Raw genomic sequence first — 16,645 nt, forward strand, 5'->3', positions numbered from 1 at the left:
CTGGGTCTCGTCCTCGGAACCACTGGATGGTTTCTGTCTCACGCATCCAGTGGTTCCACCTTTCAAGGCCTAGCTTAAATCTGTCTCATCACTTACCATTTCAAATTCAGGTGTAATGTTTTAATTTTTATTTATTTCGTATTTAAAAATCTATCATTATTTGTTTAATATTTTTACTACTGAAGATTTTTCGAAAAGCTATAAACTTAAAAATCATGCTTGATAGCCCTGGCTGGCATAGCTCAGTGGATTGAGCGCGGGCTGCGAACCAAAGTGTCGCAGGTTCGATTCCCAGTCAGGGCACATGCCTGGGTTGCAGGCCATGACCCCCAGCAACCACACATTGATGTTTCTCTCCCTCTCTTTCTCCTTCCCTTCCCTCTCTAAAAAATAAATAAATAAAATCTTTAAAAAAAAAAAATCATGCTTGATAAATAAGTTTCCCAAAATATGTTCCTCTGTAGTTGCTATTTTGCTCTTACCTAGTATTTCCTTTTTGTTTTATTTGAACAGTTGTTGGAGTACTTTGTAGAGGAGTATTTTGATCAAAATCCTATTAGTCAGGTATGTATAAGTAATGAAATTCAAGATTAGATTCCTGAGATTACTGCCAAATATAATTTATTTTAAAAACATTGGGCATCTGTTCTATGAACTAAGTGATTCAGATTATGTACCAGTTTTTGGTACACTTGTCAATGAAAAGTACGTAACTCTAAAAGTTAAATTATGTATAGTGAACTCAGCTGAATTTATGTCAACAGCATCATGAGAAAAAGTTTCTCAGATGTTACGTGTTTCTTTTATAATTACTTTTTTATAGTTACTTTTATAATTACGAATTTATATTAATGTACATTCTTATCAAGAAGAAATAATTTTTAAACTTAATAACCATTATTTTATTTTACTTTTAGATTGGAATTATTGTAACAAAGAGTAAAAGAGCTGAAAAACTGACAGAACTCTCAGGTATGCATCCATTACCTCTGCAGGACTCAAGGGCTTGGCTTTATGTGCCCAGCCTTGTAACCCTGTTCATGAGTTTGCCTCGTAAGTAAAGTTAGGCCTTCCTGTATGTTCTCTATTAAACTTTCTATTGAACTCAGAATCTAAGATGAAGTATTTTAAATTGAGTTCTGCACAGTGGTAAATAGTATTTCAATGAAAGTAAATCTCTTTGTTTAAGATATATACATTCATCCCAAAAGTAGTAAAATTAGTGTAACCATTCAGAAAATCCATTTCATTTTAAAATTAGTTTTTTACAAACTAAATCTCTTAATTTAAAGAGCAAAGAATATAAAAAGTTAATTGTAGTCCTGGCCAGATAGCTCAGTTAGTTAGAATGTCTTCCTGATATGCCAAGGTTGTGGATTCCATCCCTGGTCAGGGCACATACAAGAATCAACCAATGAATGCATAAATAAGTGGAACAATAAATTGATGTTTCCCTCTCTCTCTTATCAATAAATTAAAAAAAATTTTAATTGTTAATGATTCAGTTTCTTTGTTTTCATGGCACATCTAACTGAATTTTAGTCTTTTAATAGATAATAGCAAATTTCATTTGTTTTGTTGTGTGTTGTTACAAATTTACATCACTAGTTCTATTTTATTTTCTGTGAAGTACTTTTCTTAAATGTCATTCTCAACTGTTCTTCCTCACTAATACAAATGAAGGTAATGACATACTTTTATCATTCATAGTTTTTCATTGTGGCAGTGAGGAGTGAAATGTATGTTAGCCTGGAGTGATCCAGCAAACTTAGTGGCAAGTAATCAGAAAAATTTCAAACTAGCTTAGGCACAAAAGGGAAATTATTTATTCATGTTCTAAGATAGGCTGATTTCATATATATTTTTTTCCAGGGGTCCTACCCCTCTCTGGCTTCATTCTCTGGTAGGTTTTCTGTGAGCTGAAAAGATGTCTATTATGACTACAGAAGTCTGCATGACTTTTGTAGTTTTTAGCTTTAGCACAAGTCCCAGAGAGGTCTCTTATTGACCTTACTTACTATTGCCTGCCTACTCGGAAACAGTCAGCTGGCCAAGGGAATGAAGCATTTGGTTGGTAGGCCTGGGTTACATGTCTGTGCCTGGAGCAGGATGAAAGCAGGGTGGGCTTCATCAGGCTCACGTGGTCTGGGCTGGATTATTATACAGTGGAGAAAGGATGGTTCTCCCAAGGAGGGGATGTAGGGCCATCCCTCCTGCCTCTTCCTCCAGATTAAGAACAGTTTTCCATGTGTGTCAAGGATGTCATACACATAGAGATGAAAACTTCTCTACAGATTGTGAAAGAACTCTGGAAGGCACCGCCCCGCCCCCATCAGAGTCACTGCTCTAAACCTCACTGATGGCAGTGTAGTATGTTTTATTTCTCATACAATACAATGAGAGATGAAAGAAATATTTGTACCTTTTGCTAGAAAGAGAAGTGGATAGAGAGAGCCAGGAGATGTAGGTTGGAGTGCTGGTCCTGCCGTTGGGTAGGCGCGTGTCTTTGGGCAGATCATTTACCTTATTAGATTTGCTTCTCACTGGTGAAATGAGGAATTTGGACTTAATGAGATACATTTTATTTCTAAGATTTTATGATTCCAAGAATAAATACTTGGAATATATATTAAATATGGCAAATGATTAACATTTTAAAACTTAATTCTCTTCATTGAAGGTACGAATCTAATAAGGTGAGGCCAAAGGTGAGCCCTTCTGTGAACTGTGGACGTCAAGTGATGATGATGATGATATGTCAGTGCAGGTTCATCAGTCGTAACTAATATTTTCAATAATTGATAGTAGGAGAGGCTGTGTATCGGGGGACAGAGGGTATATGAGAACTCTTCGTACTTTATGCTCGGCTGTGCTGTGAACCTGAAATTTCTTTAAAAAAACAATCTATTAAGTCTTTTTTAAAAAAACCCAATTTACTCTGTGTTCACTTCAGGAGCACATAAATTAAAATTTATTCAGATAAATCACACCAAGAAGCTATAAGTAGATAAATGGACAAAGAAGACATAATTCGTACCAGCATTAAAAAAAAAAAAAAAAACCTAAAGAGAGGTTAGCCAAACAAGTGATCAAAAACAAATAAGCCACTCAACAACATTTTATTGTTTTATATATTTTAAATTAGCAAAATGAAGTTTCAAAAGGAATATGCTGCTTACTAAACCACAGAGAAACTGGTGCTTAAAGTGTTGATAGCCTGGTTAATTAGTTGAACATTTGGTTGGGGGGAGCCATAAAAATGGTTGTTCCACTGAATTATACTTAGAAAATGTTATGAAAGAAGAAAAAACCTAACTCAACAAATATACTTTAAAAAATTTTTTTAAATCATTTTATTGTTGTTCAGTTACAATTGTCTGCATTTACCCTCCTCCCCCACAAATATACTCTTCTTTAACAGTACATATAATAGTGGCAAATTGGAAATAACTTTTTGAAAATTATTTTATTGTTGTTCAATTACAGTTGTCTGCATTTTCCCCCCACCACTCCCCTCCACCCCAGCCAAACCCACCTCCCTCCCCTGCTTCCACCCTCCCCCTTGGTTTTGTCCATGTGTCCTTTATAGTAGTTCCTGAAAACCCTCCCCCCCTGGAAATAAATGTTCAACAGTAGGTAGGTAGTTTGATGAATTGTACTATACAATAAAATCAATTTAATGATGTTTTGATTATTGTTACAGTAATATGGAGACAGTGTTGAAATAGGAAAAAAATGTCTGAAGAATATAATTTTTAAAAAATTGATTTGAGAGAGAAATGTGATTTGTTGTACCACTCATTTATGCATTTCTTGGTTGATTCTTGTATGTGCTTTGACTGGGAATTGAACCCATAACCTTGGCGTTTCAGGACAACACTCTAACCAATTTAGCTACCCAGCCAGGGCTGAAGAATACCATATTTCATTAAATCTCAGATTCTCTTTTATGAGATACCCTTAATTTATGAGCCTTCAAGAAGGAAACATGGTATGTGACTTGTTTATACCAGCTTCTTGGTGAGTCAATGTGTTTGTCAACTATTCTAAAGAATTTGGCATTTTCTCTTCCCTTCGTTTGTATTGCTTAACTTGAGATAGAGAATCTTTTCAGATGTTAACTTTTTGAGATGTTATTTCCATAATAGAAGATAACACAGCTTTGTTTATTTGTGGAAACCCTCCTTTCTTAGGTTTTATAAAGCTCTTGGGGTTTTTCACTGAAGAAAAATATAGAATTGCAGGCATTTTTCTATTTGTGAATTTTTGTTTCACTTATAACAAATTTATACCTCATTGCTCTGTTCCATGCCTTTCTACATAAAGATTTAAATTTTTGTATTAATAACCTTTCTAAAAACACTTTAAATCAAAGTTAAACTTAACATGAAAAGCACAAACAATGTCCATAATGCAGTTGAAACAAAAGCAGCTCCATAGCCATTCATAGGTTCCCACGAGAGCAGGCAATGAACCCTGTGTCACAGGTGCTGCTCGGCTGCCAGTGATGGCAACAAGACACGTTGTGATTTCAGAGAGGTTAAAATGGGGGCATGTACATCAGTCTTAAAAATAATAAAATAGGGAAATATTAAAAAGAAAAAGTTATGCACTCTAGGTTAATGTTATTTAAAATGTGTACTAATAGATAAAAAGAGATTATTTGTACAGGAGGTCCTTGAATAATATCAAGTTCAGCATCATTTCATTATAACATTGATGAGATGCTGTAGGAACTTAACTCTTGTTTATATCAGTTAGTCTCTGGTAAAATTGGTCTCATTTTACATTGTTTCACTTGAAGTCGCAGAACCCATCACAGTGTTAAGTCAGGACTGGCTGTATTATTTTTTAAGTATGAAGTGAAACATTATATAACAAACATCTCTGTCAAAAGTGTAAGTTGCTAAAAACATAAATTGAAAGGATTCTGTTCTTTAACATAAATATGTAAATTTTTGGAGAGACATAAATTTCTACAACATACATATAGAGTTTTATTAAAAGTAAATGAATGGGGGGAACACTTTGTAAAGTATATGATTGTCTAACCACTATGCTGTATACCTGAAAGTAATACAAAATAATATTGAATGTTAACTGTAATTTAAAAAATCTAAAAATGAAAAAAATAAATATAATTAAAGATAAATAAATAAAAGTAAATTATTCCATTTCTATTTTAGGAAACCCTAGAAAACACATAACGTCTTTGAAGAAAGCTGTAGATATGACCTGCCATGGAGAGCCATCTCTTTACAACTCCTTAAACCTGGCTATGCAAACTCTAAAGTTAGTGTTTTACATTTACTATATATAATTGATTTCAAACTTTTTGGAATGAGTTAAGTTGAAATGATAATATGTTAATATGTGCCTCTATAAACCCAGCTATAATGAAGTCATTGAGACAAATATGTAATGTCATTTATGATGTGTAGTGTTGTGTTAGTAATTTTTATTTTATATTTTAATTCGTGAGGTATATTCTTAAAGGTTTTAGAAAAACATAATATTGTAGTAATATTAGTAGAACAAAAAAAATACATTGATGAAAAAATATTTTCATATACAATCAGTTGATTGTATATGGAATTCATTGTGTATAGTAATTTTGAGTTTGTTGTACATTTATTGACTTTTATTAGCTTATTTTATAATCTGTAAATTAATAGCACTTTTTTCCAACAAGTTCAACTGTGTGTAATATAACTTAGACCTGATAGGAAGTATTCAATATAGTTAAAGCTTATATATTTTGTTCCTGGCTGGTCTATCCTGACTCAGATTTTTATTCCTTTACATGATAGATATTTTTCTAGTTTAGAAGTAGATGATAAGTAGGTAATGTACCTAATAAAAGTAGGTACAATAGCAGCATCCACAAATGAAAGCTGAGAGCCTACCAATGAAGATATAAGCAAGGCGGCTATAAATAACTAATAAAATTGCTTCTGAAAGTGTAGAAATCTCCAGTTAGTATAGGGGATAACTGCTTATCACATATTAAAACCAATAAGTCATCATTTAATTAAATGATACATAAAAATAAATGTTTACTATTATTATGACTCTAAATCACCATGAGGTTAAATTATAGACTTTAAATAAGAAAGAAGTACATTACTGTTGTTACGCCACATGTATACATCTTAAAGTTGATCCGTGTAGTGTGGTCATACTTTCTAATGTGCCCTTTAGATTTTGTATGAAACAAATTTGCTAGAATGAAAGCTTCATGACGTTAAGACTTTCTGTCAGTCTTGTTTATCACTGTGTCCCCAGAACTTAAAAGAGATTTCCACTCACTCCTTTGTAATGTTGAAACAGAGAGATATTCTAGAGTCTAAATGTATAAACCACGTACACTATCCTTTTTGGTAAACTTTTCATTAGTGTGATTTGTTATACCTAATTGGAGTGCATTTTATCTTTAGACACATGCCTGGCCACACAAGTAGGGAAGTCCTAATCATCTTCAGCAGCCTCACAACTTGCGATCCATCTAATATCTATGACCTAATTAAGGTAGGCCATTAATTTTAAATCAAACAAAAGTTATGTCAAAGAAAATTCTGTAGTAAATTCATTACTAGTTTTCAGAGCATTCTATTCATTTTTCAAAAACATTAATTGTTCAATGCTTTTTCCCCCCCAAAACCATCCATTTACTTGGAATTTATGAAGACCCTGAAGGCAACTAAAATTAGAGTGTCTATTATTGGATTGTCTGCAGAGGTTCGGGTTTGCACTGTGCTTGCTCGTGAAACTGGTGGTATTTATCTAGAGTTCTTTAATATTTACTCACAATTATTATGTAAGAAGTAACAATTTGTTAATTAAAGTAGGATGTTTTAAACTGTTTTTAAACTACTCACCATAAATCAGTTCATGTCCTGAAATCCAAAATATGGGTAATCGTCTTAAATATATCAGTGATTCTGTTGATAGCATATCAGAGTGCAAGGAATTTTCAGAAGCTATGTTAGTGTTCAGAAAAAGAAGTATAACTCTAGAAAAGTATAACTCTAGAAATTTCACTAAATGTAATACATTGTTAAGATCTTTTAAAAAAATATTTTTTTAAATTTATTTTTAGAGAGAGAGGAAGGAAGAAAGAAAAGGAGGGAAACATCAATGTGTGGTTGCCCCTTGGGGTCATGCCCCCTACTGGGAACCTGGCCTGAAACCCAGGCATGTGCCCTGATTGGGAATTGAACCTGTGACCCTTTGGTTTGCAGGCGGCATTCAATCCACTGAGCCACACCAGCCAGGGCTTTGTTAAGATCTTTTAACTTGACTGTAATAAAATTGTAATCATAGTTATTCCTAGAGAAGTCAATCTAAAGATGTTATTTAAAGAAGGTTTTTGAAAAATTATAATTTAATTTAAATACTTATTTTGAAGATGTATGTTATCAGGTAGTAAAATTTTACAGAATTACTTAGAAATTATGTAATTTATTCTTATGTCTGGGAAGCTGATTTTATTTTCTTTTGCTTTTCATCTTGTTAGGTACATACCATGTTATTTTAGATGAAAGCCATTACAAAGAATTGCTAACGCATCATGTTAGTCCTCCTCCTGCTAGCTCAAGTTCTGAATGCTCACTTATTCGAATGGGTAAGTGTTTATTTTGTGTGATTTTAAAATAGACATTTAAAAAATATATTTTGGCCCAAACTAGACTTTCTATTGTCATTTGCACAGGTTATTTTAACATTTAAGATTTTTTTTAATCCTGACCCAAGGATATATTTTAATTGATTTTAGAGAGAGAGGAAAGGAGAGAGAACAGAGCAAGAGAGAGAGAGAGAAACAATGATGTGAGAGACAAACATCAGTTGGTTGCATGCTATACATGCCCTGACTGGGGATTGAACCCGCAACCTATGTATGTGTTCTGACTGGGAATCAAACCCACAGCCTTTCAGTGTATGGGACAATGCTCCCACCAACTGAGCCACTCGGCTAGGGCAACGTTTAAGATTTTTTTTAACTTAAATGTTTTATAATAAGAGAAAATTGTGCTGTTGAAGCAATTTTTAAAAATTACAGAGATATAAAAAGAAAATTAAAACCATTTGTAGTCCTATCATTCATAGAACACTATTGGCTTTCTTTTATTATTAAGACATGAAAGGTATAAAGACACTGCATTTTTAGAAATATCCTTGTTGTATTAGGAAATTTAACAAATAAGCTGCAAAATTCTCTGTACTGTTTGATCAAAGCAGTGTAATATAAACTGCAAAGACAGAAGGTTGCAGGAAGGTACATCAAATTGTTTAATGTGATTTTTTGGAGGAGAGGGAGAATGATGGCTTTTGCTTCACTTCAAAAACATTTTGTTTTCCTCTATTTTCCAAAAATTTCATAATGAACATTTATTATATCTATAATGGAGGGAAACATAATTTAAAAAGAATCTCCTTGTTTCATATGCATTTTTTTAACTGTCAGTGAAAGGGAGTGCTTTTCTGTCTTGTTTTGGGCCGTTTATATACTGATCAACTGCTCTAACCTATTTCCTCATCTGTAAAATGAGATTAGCATCTGTCTTGTTGTTGCCAGGATTGAGTCAATACAGATTTAGAATAATGCTTGACATAAATACTCAGCACATTTTAGACATTATGTTGGCTAACCTGTTTTGATTTATTGATATACTTCCTTAGTCCACTTTAAAGCTGTTATTTTTTTTAATATATTTTATTGATTATGCTATTAGTTGTCCCATTTTCCCCCTTCACTCCCCTCCACCCTGTACACCCTCTCCCACCCATATCCCCCCTTTTAGTCATGTCCATGTGTCATACTTATAAGTTCTTTAGCTTCTACATTTCCCATACTATTCTTATTCTCCCCCTATCTATTTTCAACATACATTCTATGCTACTTATTCTCTGTACCTTTACCCCCTCTCTCCTCCTCCCAGTCCCCTGTTGCTAACCCTTCATGTGATCTCCATTTCTGTGGTTCTGTTCCTGTTCTAGTTGTTTGCTTAGTTTCTTTTGGTTTTGCTTTAGGTGTGGTTGTTAATAATTGTGAGTTTGCTGTCCTTTTACTATACATGTTTTTTCTTTATCTTCTTTTCTTAGATAAGTCCCTTTAACATTTCATACAATAAGGGCTTGGTGATGATGAACTCCTTTAACTTGACCTTATCTGAGAAGCACTTTATCTGCCCTTCCATTCTAAATGAGAGCTTTGCTGGATAGAGCAATCTGGGATGTAGGTCCTTGTCTTTCATGACTTGGAATATTTCTTTCCAGCCCTTTCTTGCCTGTAAGGTCCCTTTTGAGAAATCAGCTGACAGTCTGATGGGAACTCCTTTGTAGGTGACTGTCCCCTTATCTCTTTCTGCTTCTAGGATTCTCTCCTTCATTTTTACCTTGGCTAATGTAATGATGATGTGCCTTGGTGTGTTTCTTCTTGGGTCCAACTTCTTTGGGGCTCTCTGAACTTCCTGGATTTCTTGGAATTCTATTTCCTTTGCCAGAATGGGGAAGTTCTCCTTTATTATTAGTTCAAATACATTTCAATCTGTTGCTCTTCCTCTTCCCCTTCTGGTACCCCTATAATTCGAATGTTGGAACGTTTAAAAATGTCCTGGAGGTTCCTAAGCTTCTCCTCGTTTTTTTGAATTCTTATTTCTCCATTCTTTCCTGTTTGGTTGTTTCTTTCTTCCTTCTGGTCCACTCTGTTGTTTTGAGTCCCAGTTTCCCTCCCATCACCATTGGTTCCCTGTGCATTTTCCTTAATTTCTTTAATGGTAACCTGCATTTGTTCATCTAATTTGCACCCAAAATCAACCAATTCTGTGAGCTTCCTGATCACCAGTGTTTTGAACTGTGCATCTGATTGATTGGCTATCTCTTGGTCGCTTAAAAGGATGAGTCCTGGGGCATTGACTTGTTCTTCTGTTTGAGCCATCTTCCTTTTTTATTTTTTGGTCTGGTTGCTCCTGTTATGGTGAGGGGCGGAGCCTTAGGTGTTCACCGGGGCTGGGTACCTCAGTCTCTAGATTGTGAGGTTGTATGTGGGGGCGGGGGCAGGAGGGAACAATGGTGGTAGTTCCGTTCTCCTGGGACCTCAGTCCCTTCTCTGGGATCCTGGGTTGCACGCTCTGCCCCAGTCCACGATCGCCGCCTCACTGGGTCCGCCAGCTGCTGCTTGCGTACTCAGGGCCCACTGTCGCAATCTTGCACATCCTGGAAGGCTTACCGGCTCCCGGTGCCTTATGTGCCCAGTTCTCCCTGATCTCCGTGCGCCCGGATCTATGTCCGCTTCTCCTCTCAGACCCTCCTACCAGTCTGGATGAACGGGTCTACTTCAACTTCTTGGCTGTCTGACTTCCATTCAGATAAATTCTCTGTCAGTTCTGGGTGTTATACTGCCTCTAAATTGTTGTTGTTCTAATCTTGGTTGTGCATGGAGGTACGGTGCATCCACCTATGCCTCCATCTTGCTGGAATTCCCTAAAGCTGTTATTTACTCTTACAGTAATTTATTCTTCAAATTGATTGGTTAGAGACATTTAAGAATATCAGTTATTTTTTGTCACCTGACATAAATATTTTTTCAGTTGGTTATGTATGTTTTATTTGTTTTGATACGTAGATAGATTTAACATTTTTATATAATAAAATCTTTTTCTTTATGGTTTCTGTTTTTCCTTAGACTTCTAATTTAAAAATACATGTGGAAAACAAGCTAAGTTTTTGGGCATTCCAAAATTTTATAGACATATATAAAGTGAAAGTAGATTATGTAATAGATTCTTCCGTTGTGCCAGAAACTATTTGAAAATTACAAATATTTTCTTTTTAAAAAGCAGTACATGTTCAGTGTTATTAAGTTAGAAAATACTGAGAATTTGAGGCTGTATTTCTGGACAGATCTTTTCCCATGTCCCCAACTCTTTTTCTTGTAACCTGGAGTAGTCCGTTTGACCATGCTATAATAAACATATCTAAAAGGCAGGAAAGAGAAGAAACCCTTTTAGATTCCCAGCCCTAGAATTTTGTTATTTGCTTGGAAAGAGAAAGTAATGCATTTTCTTCTATGAAGGGTTTCCTCAGCATACAGTTGCTTCTCTGTCTGATCAAGATGCAAAACCCTCTTTCAGCATGGCGTAAGTAAAAACATGGAAACTGTCTGTGGTAATGTTTTTATATTTTAAATTTTTCTACTAAGTTGTAAATTAAAAGATGGGCTTGAAATATAATGGCTTTTATAAAAGATTACCCTCTATATAGCTGTACAAAGGAGTGAGGATGATCTTTATATACTCCTATGAAGTAGTCTTTAGGTAATATTACTAAGTAAAACAAGGTAGAGAAAAATGTGTAGTATGCTACCAGTTATCTAAGAAGAGGGTAGAATTTTGAGTAGATACACTTGCTTATGTTAATAATAAAAATAATAATGGAAATCAAAAGTGAAAACTAAAAAATTGTTTATCTCCACGGTGTATGAAGAAAAGCAAAGAGGTAGACCATAGAGTTTTCTGAATATATCTTGTCTTAATTTTGGAGCTTTATATTTTACATAATTATAAAACAAAATTAAAGAAAGTAATTGTGAAAAATTACAAATAAGACTACTGTCTCCAGCTATAAAGGTGTATTTGGGACTGGATTTACCCTCTTGCCTCCTGTGAGAAAACCAGGCAAAATACGTAAAGCAACAGTTTTCAGAGATTGGAAGCTGGCAGTGCAGATAATAATCCCCGAAAGAAGGGAAGCAAATGAAGTGGGTCCAATGATTGCAGTTTACTGCCTAGAGAGAATTTCCAGGCAGCAATACAGAGAAGGAAAACCCACACAGAGCCTGGAGGTTTTTGCTCAGTTGAAGAAAGTAAGTTCAGAGTTTGGGAGGCTGAAATGGTTATTGTTTTGTGGGGCAGAGTACTGGAGAATAGAGAGCTGTACACGGAGCTCTTGAGATCTGCAGACACTTCCCCATGAGGCATTAAATGAGTGCTGATCAGCACATTTCTGTGAGCAAGCTGCCAGGGCCAGGAAGGGAGCCAGTGGAGAGGAGCAGGCAGAACAATCCCTATAGCTCACATGGGGCAAGGAGTAGTTTACATTCCCACCATTCAGTTTGGAGAGAACTCTTAACACAGACATTGAATAGAGCCCAGTGAGGGAACCAGGTTAACTGTAGACCAACAGCTGCTCTGGGCAGCCTAACAAGCTTAAAAGCAAGTTTTGAACAGATCGAACTATTGCCAAGGTAATTAAGTATATTCCAGAAAAAGCCTCAATGTATTTAAGGGGATAAAAAAAAAAGTCTACTACCCCAAAGCAAAATTTACAATGTCTGGCAGCCAATCAAAAATTACCAGGCATTCAAAGAAGTAAGAAAATACCCGTAACAAGGGGGAAAATGTCCTTGTATGGAAACATATCCAGAAATAACACAATTGGTAGAATTGGTAGACAAAGGGTTAAAACAGCTATTATATATAAACTCCATATGTTCAGGAAAGTAGAGGAGAACAAGATGAGTATGATGAGAGGGATACAAGACAGTAAAAAGACCCAAATCAGATTTCTAGAGATGAATAATACAATGTGTAAGATGAAAAATTTAACAGCAGATTAGTCATTGAAGAAGGAACGATTAGTGAATTCAAAGACATTAATGGAAACTATTCAAAACAAAAATGCATATACTGAAAAAAAACAAAAATGAACCTAAGTGAGCTATGAAACAACTTCATGATTTTAAAATCAAGGTAGCATACTTTCTTTTGCTCTAACTGTTCACATCTTTATATATCATGTTTTTAAAGTAACCTTTCCCCCCACAGGCATTTGGATAGCAATACTGAGCCAGGACTTACATTAGGAGGCTATTTCTGCCCACAGTGTCGGGCAAAGTATTGTGAGCTTCCTGTTGAATGTAAAATCTGTGGTAAGAAACCCACTGTTTATTTTTCAGTAAACTAACCTTTCATAACTTCTTACCTGTATTGCCATTAAAATAGATGTAAATATTTAGTTCTGCCTATCTATGTTTCTGGGTTTAAAGTGAGAAGAGAAATAGATTACTTTTTTTATTGAGTGCCCAATACCCCATTTCCAAGAATAAACCTGGTTATTCCCTAAGAGTTTCCTGATTTCTTTCTTTAAAGGAAATGCAGCAGACCCAGTAGACATTTTTGTAGCTCTTAACTTCATAAAGTAAATGTATATAAGAAGAATGAGAGATTAAACTACCAGAATTATAAAACTTTATTTTATTAGTGACTAAATAGGCACAGAGAGGTCACACACTTAGTGACAAGTAAGACCTCACCCATGTTGGAATTTCCTTCTATGACCACAGGCAAACTGAAGAAACGAATAGCTGTAGTTAAAAAAAAACAAACCTTGGAACTATTTAGCATAAGTTGTATCATTTGACATTTCAGCTATTGTCTTTATGAGGTTGGGCTATTAAATAGGTCTCTCTGCTTTCTGTGTCAGGTCTTACTTTGGTGTCTGCTCCCCATTTGGCACGGTCTTACCATCATTTATTTCCTTTGGATGCTTTTCAAGAAACTCCCCTAGAAGAACATAATGGAGAAAGGTATATGCCTAAGTGGTAGTGTTTTGATACATTGTTACTGCATTTAAAAAGTTACATTAACTTGGACAAAATTACTTCTAATATAGAAAATGAGATGTATAATGCCTTGATTATGACCGAAATCACTTATTAAATAGATCTGGATTTCCAGAAATCTATTACAGAATTTTGCCATGTATATTGTACACTCTCTTGCCCAAAGTTTTGAGGGAAAAATAAATATGCACATTACATGTGGGTAGTACTTGAAATACCTTGTATCTATTCTTGTATTTTGTAATTATTTGTTACATAAAATTTCTTGTAACATAACATGCTCAGAAATAAATGTTAAAATTCCTTTATAATATGAAAAACAAGTGTCTAAATATAAATAAATAAAAAAATTAAAAAATTAAAAAATTAAAACAAAAGGTTTTTTTCCCTGAAAGTTTGGGTCAAAAACATGAGTGTACATTATACACAGGAGCACAAAACATGGTGATTTCCCTAAACCCACATATGCATATATTGTAGTGAGAGTGGTAGTATACTAATAAATCAGCTCTCCAAAATGAAAATAAAAACCCAAAAGCCCTGATTTTTAGCATTTGCTAAAACTGGAGGATTTATCCAGAAGGTCTAATATTAGAATAATACAAGAATAAAGAAAAGATCAAATGAAGAATAGAAGAGAAATAGTTCAAGGGCATTTTCTACTATTAAAGGATTGAAAGGGACTGTCTGGTGTCTAACATATTGAAGGAAAGTAGATCCACACGAAAGTATATCATTGTGAAATTTCAGAATATGCAGCAAAATACTAATCCTAAACATCTCTGGAGAGGAAAAATTAGGTCACACAATCTGGAATTAAGATTTTTTGGGTTATCATCAATAACACTGAATGCTGACAAGGAGCAATTTCTCTCAAAATTGGAATGAAAAACTATTACCAACCTAAGTTATGTACCCAGCCAATTAAATGTAAGTAGAATAAAGACATTTTCAGACTTGTCTCAAAAAGAGACTTTCTGAGGAAGCTGTGGAAAAGATGTTCCAATGGAACTGAGAAAGAATGGATGAAGGAGAGTAGGAATATCTAATTCAAACTGGCTAAAGAAAGGCCTGGGAGACCCCAGAGCAACACTTGTGTGTCGCATGTGGAGAACTGTCAGTCCAGTTTGGAGAAGGTTAGAATGCTTCAGGAGAGAGGTCACCAGGAGGACAAAAACTATGTAACTGCTGATGTAGTTGAACATATAAGAGGATGTTTAGGCTTTGTAGGGAAAGGTTGGGGCTGAGTTAATGGTAATTCCTTAGAAAACTAAGCTTGTGAATAACTATAATAATTCAGTCTAGGAAAAAATGTTTTAAAAGAGAAGAAAAGTTGTATTACATATCTCAGCCGAATATGTTTATATAAACATATATGTAGTTTGTTTAGTCAAAATAAACTAAACATTTAATACCATTCTATCTAAAATTATTTAACTACATAGAGTTGAGAATGACATTAGTTGTGCATGTACATGCTATTGATTCAAGAGAGTTGAGAGAGAATTAAATTCTCATCTTCCGTAGTAAGAGGTTCATAGCCACTGCACTTGAAAAAACAGAGAGAGAGCATGTAAGCATAGATTACTGTCAGACAATTCAGTTTTGAAAGTGTTTGCTCTGGGGAACAAGTGTGGGAGTGGGTAGTCAGGGAACTGTTGTTTTTTGTAATAAGTTTTGAGAACTTTTGACTCCATTCCTTGAATGTTAAAGCCTGTAGGCATCTATTATATGCAATAAATTAACTTCTCTCCAGTCCATCTAGACTTGTACCAGCTGTCTATTATCTTTGGGAGAGGTGAAAAATAATTACTCAAATAATTTTCTGTAGGGTTAATTCCCTCATATAATCCCAATTGGGAGAGCATGCTCATGTTTAATCTTGATGAAATTACAAATTTTTTTTGCCATTTTTAAAATACATCATGTATTACTTACATGGTTTGACACAGAACAGTTTTTCTACTCATTTTGAATTTGGAAGTAAAATACAACTGAATACGAAGAGGAACACATGAACCAAAACCAAACTTGTGATTCTGTACATGTGGCGTAAACCAGTTTTGTACGTAACATATTGCAGCAGTTTTCAGGTGCCCTTTAGAAAAACATGAACTCCACACATTTATTATCGTTTCCTGTATAATGCATGGGCTGAAATCACTAGGACCAACTTCCTTCTTAAAGAAAAGTAAATGTTTTTTAAAGTAAGATTTTGGGCTATTAAGGTAACTTCAAGATTTAATATGGACTTTTCTTAAATTACCTTATATCCTTAACTCTTAAGGAAGGAGTATCCTTAACTCTTTCTCCTAAAGATCATGTGTAAATTAACTGTAAGTAAAATTACTTATTAATTAAAGGATTTTGTGTCTGAGATTTTGCTGAGCTATTTTAATGAGTAGATTCTAAACAAAATGATTCTTAAACTTTTTCAGATTTTGTTACGGATGTCAGGGGGAATTGAAAGACCAACATGTGAGTTCATGTTCCTTCTAAATATTAAATATTGTACAAGAAATATTGACAAAATAGTAGTATAAGTTTTTAGTAAATTCCTGAAGACCAGACTCATATCAGGTTGTTCCTCAGAAGTATAACAGTAGGCAGAGATAAAATGGTAGTACAATAGTTTAAATAGTTGTTTTGTAATTCTGCATTCTAATTTTGCTACAAAGACATTTTAGTACTTTAAACTGTCTTCAGTTTGCAAGCTAAAACTGCATTTTGTTTTGAAGTGTTAAGTGTTTTTTTTTCTTATTGTGCTTTAGGCTCTGTCATAACCCATTTTGAAGTGAAGTTACCATTTAAGGTGGCCACAGACCAGAGGCTATTCCCTCATTTTGCCAATGAGATAATATTTTTAAAATTTTTGAAGGGGGCCAGTTTGAATGTATAAACTTACATAAAGACACTAATAATATAGATAATGGTCTAGTTTTAATTTTTTTATTAATTTAGTTACATGTCCATATTTAAAACTATACATTATAAAGTACATAAAATATTAGTGGAAAGGATTGT

At 34.3% G+C, this 16,645-nt stretch overlaps 1 protein-coding gene across 5 annotated transcripts in view; it reads left to right on the forward strand.

The window, feature by feature from the left end:
- LOC114507636 (general transcription factor IIH subunit 2) overlaps positions 1 to 16,645 on the forward strand; it is a 40,067-nt gene that overhangs the window by 6,262 nt on the left and 17,160 nt on the right. For all 5 annotated transcript variants that reach the window (XM_028525563.2, XM_036020378.1, XM_028525555.2 and 2 more), the window contains 10 exons: positions 514 to 564; positions 918 to 972; positions 5,187 to 5,292; positions 6,438 to 6,528; positions 6,688 to 6,775; positions 7,517 to 7,624; positions 11,075 to 11,138; positions 12,825 to 12,928; positions 13,483 to 13,585; positions 16,060 to 16,099. In XM_028525563.2, coding sequence (XP_028381364.2) covers positions 514 to 564; positions 918 to 972; positions 5,187 to 5,292; positions 6,438 to 6,528; positions 6,688 to 6,775; positions 7,517 to 7,624; positions 11,075 to 11,138; positions 12,825 to 12,928; positions 13,483 to 13,585; positions 16,060 to 16,099 — 810 coding nt within the window. The remainder of the gene's footprint in view (positions 1 to 513; positions 565 to 917; positions 973 to 5,186; positions 5,293 to 6,437; positions 6,529 to 6,687; positions 6,776 to 7,516; positions 7,625 to 11,074; positions 11,139 to 12,824; positions 12,929 to 13,482; positions 13,586 to 16,059; positions 16,100 to 16,645) is intronic.

The sequence above is a fragment of the Phyllostomus discolor genome, chromosome 3 (assembly GCF_004126475.2).
Source record: "Phyllostomus discolor isolate MPI-MPIP mPhyDis1 chromosome 3, mPhyDis1.pri.v3, whole genome shotgun sequence".
In the NCBI taxonomy this organism is placed as follows: domain Eukaryota; kingdom Metazoa; phylum Chordata; class Mammalia; order Chiroptera; family Phyllostomidae; genus Phyllostomus; species Phyllostomus discolor.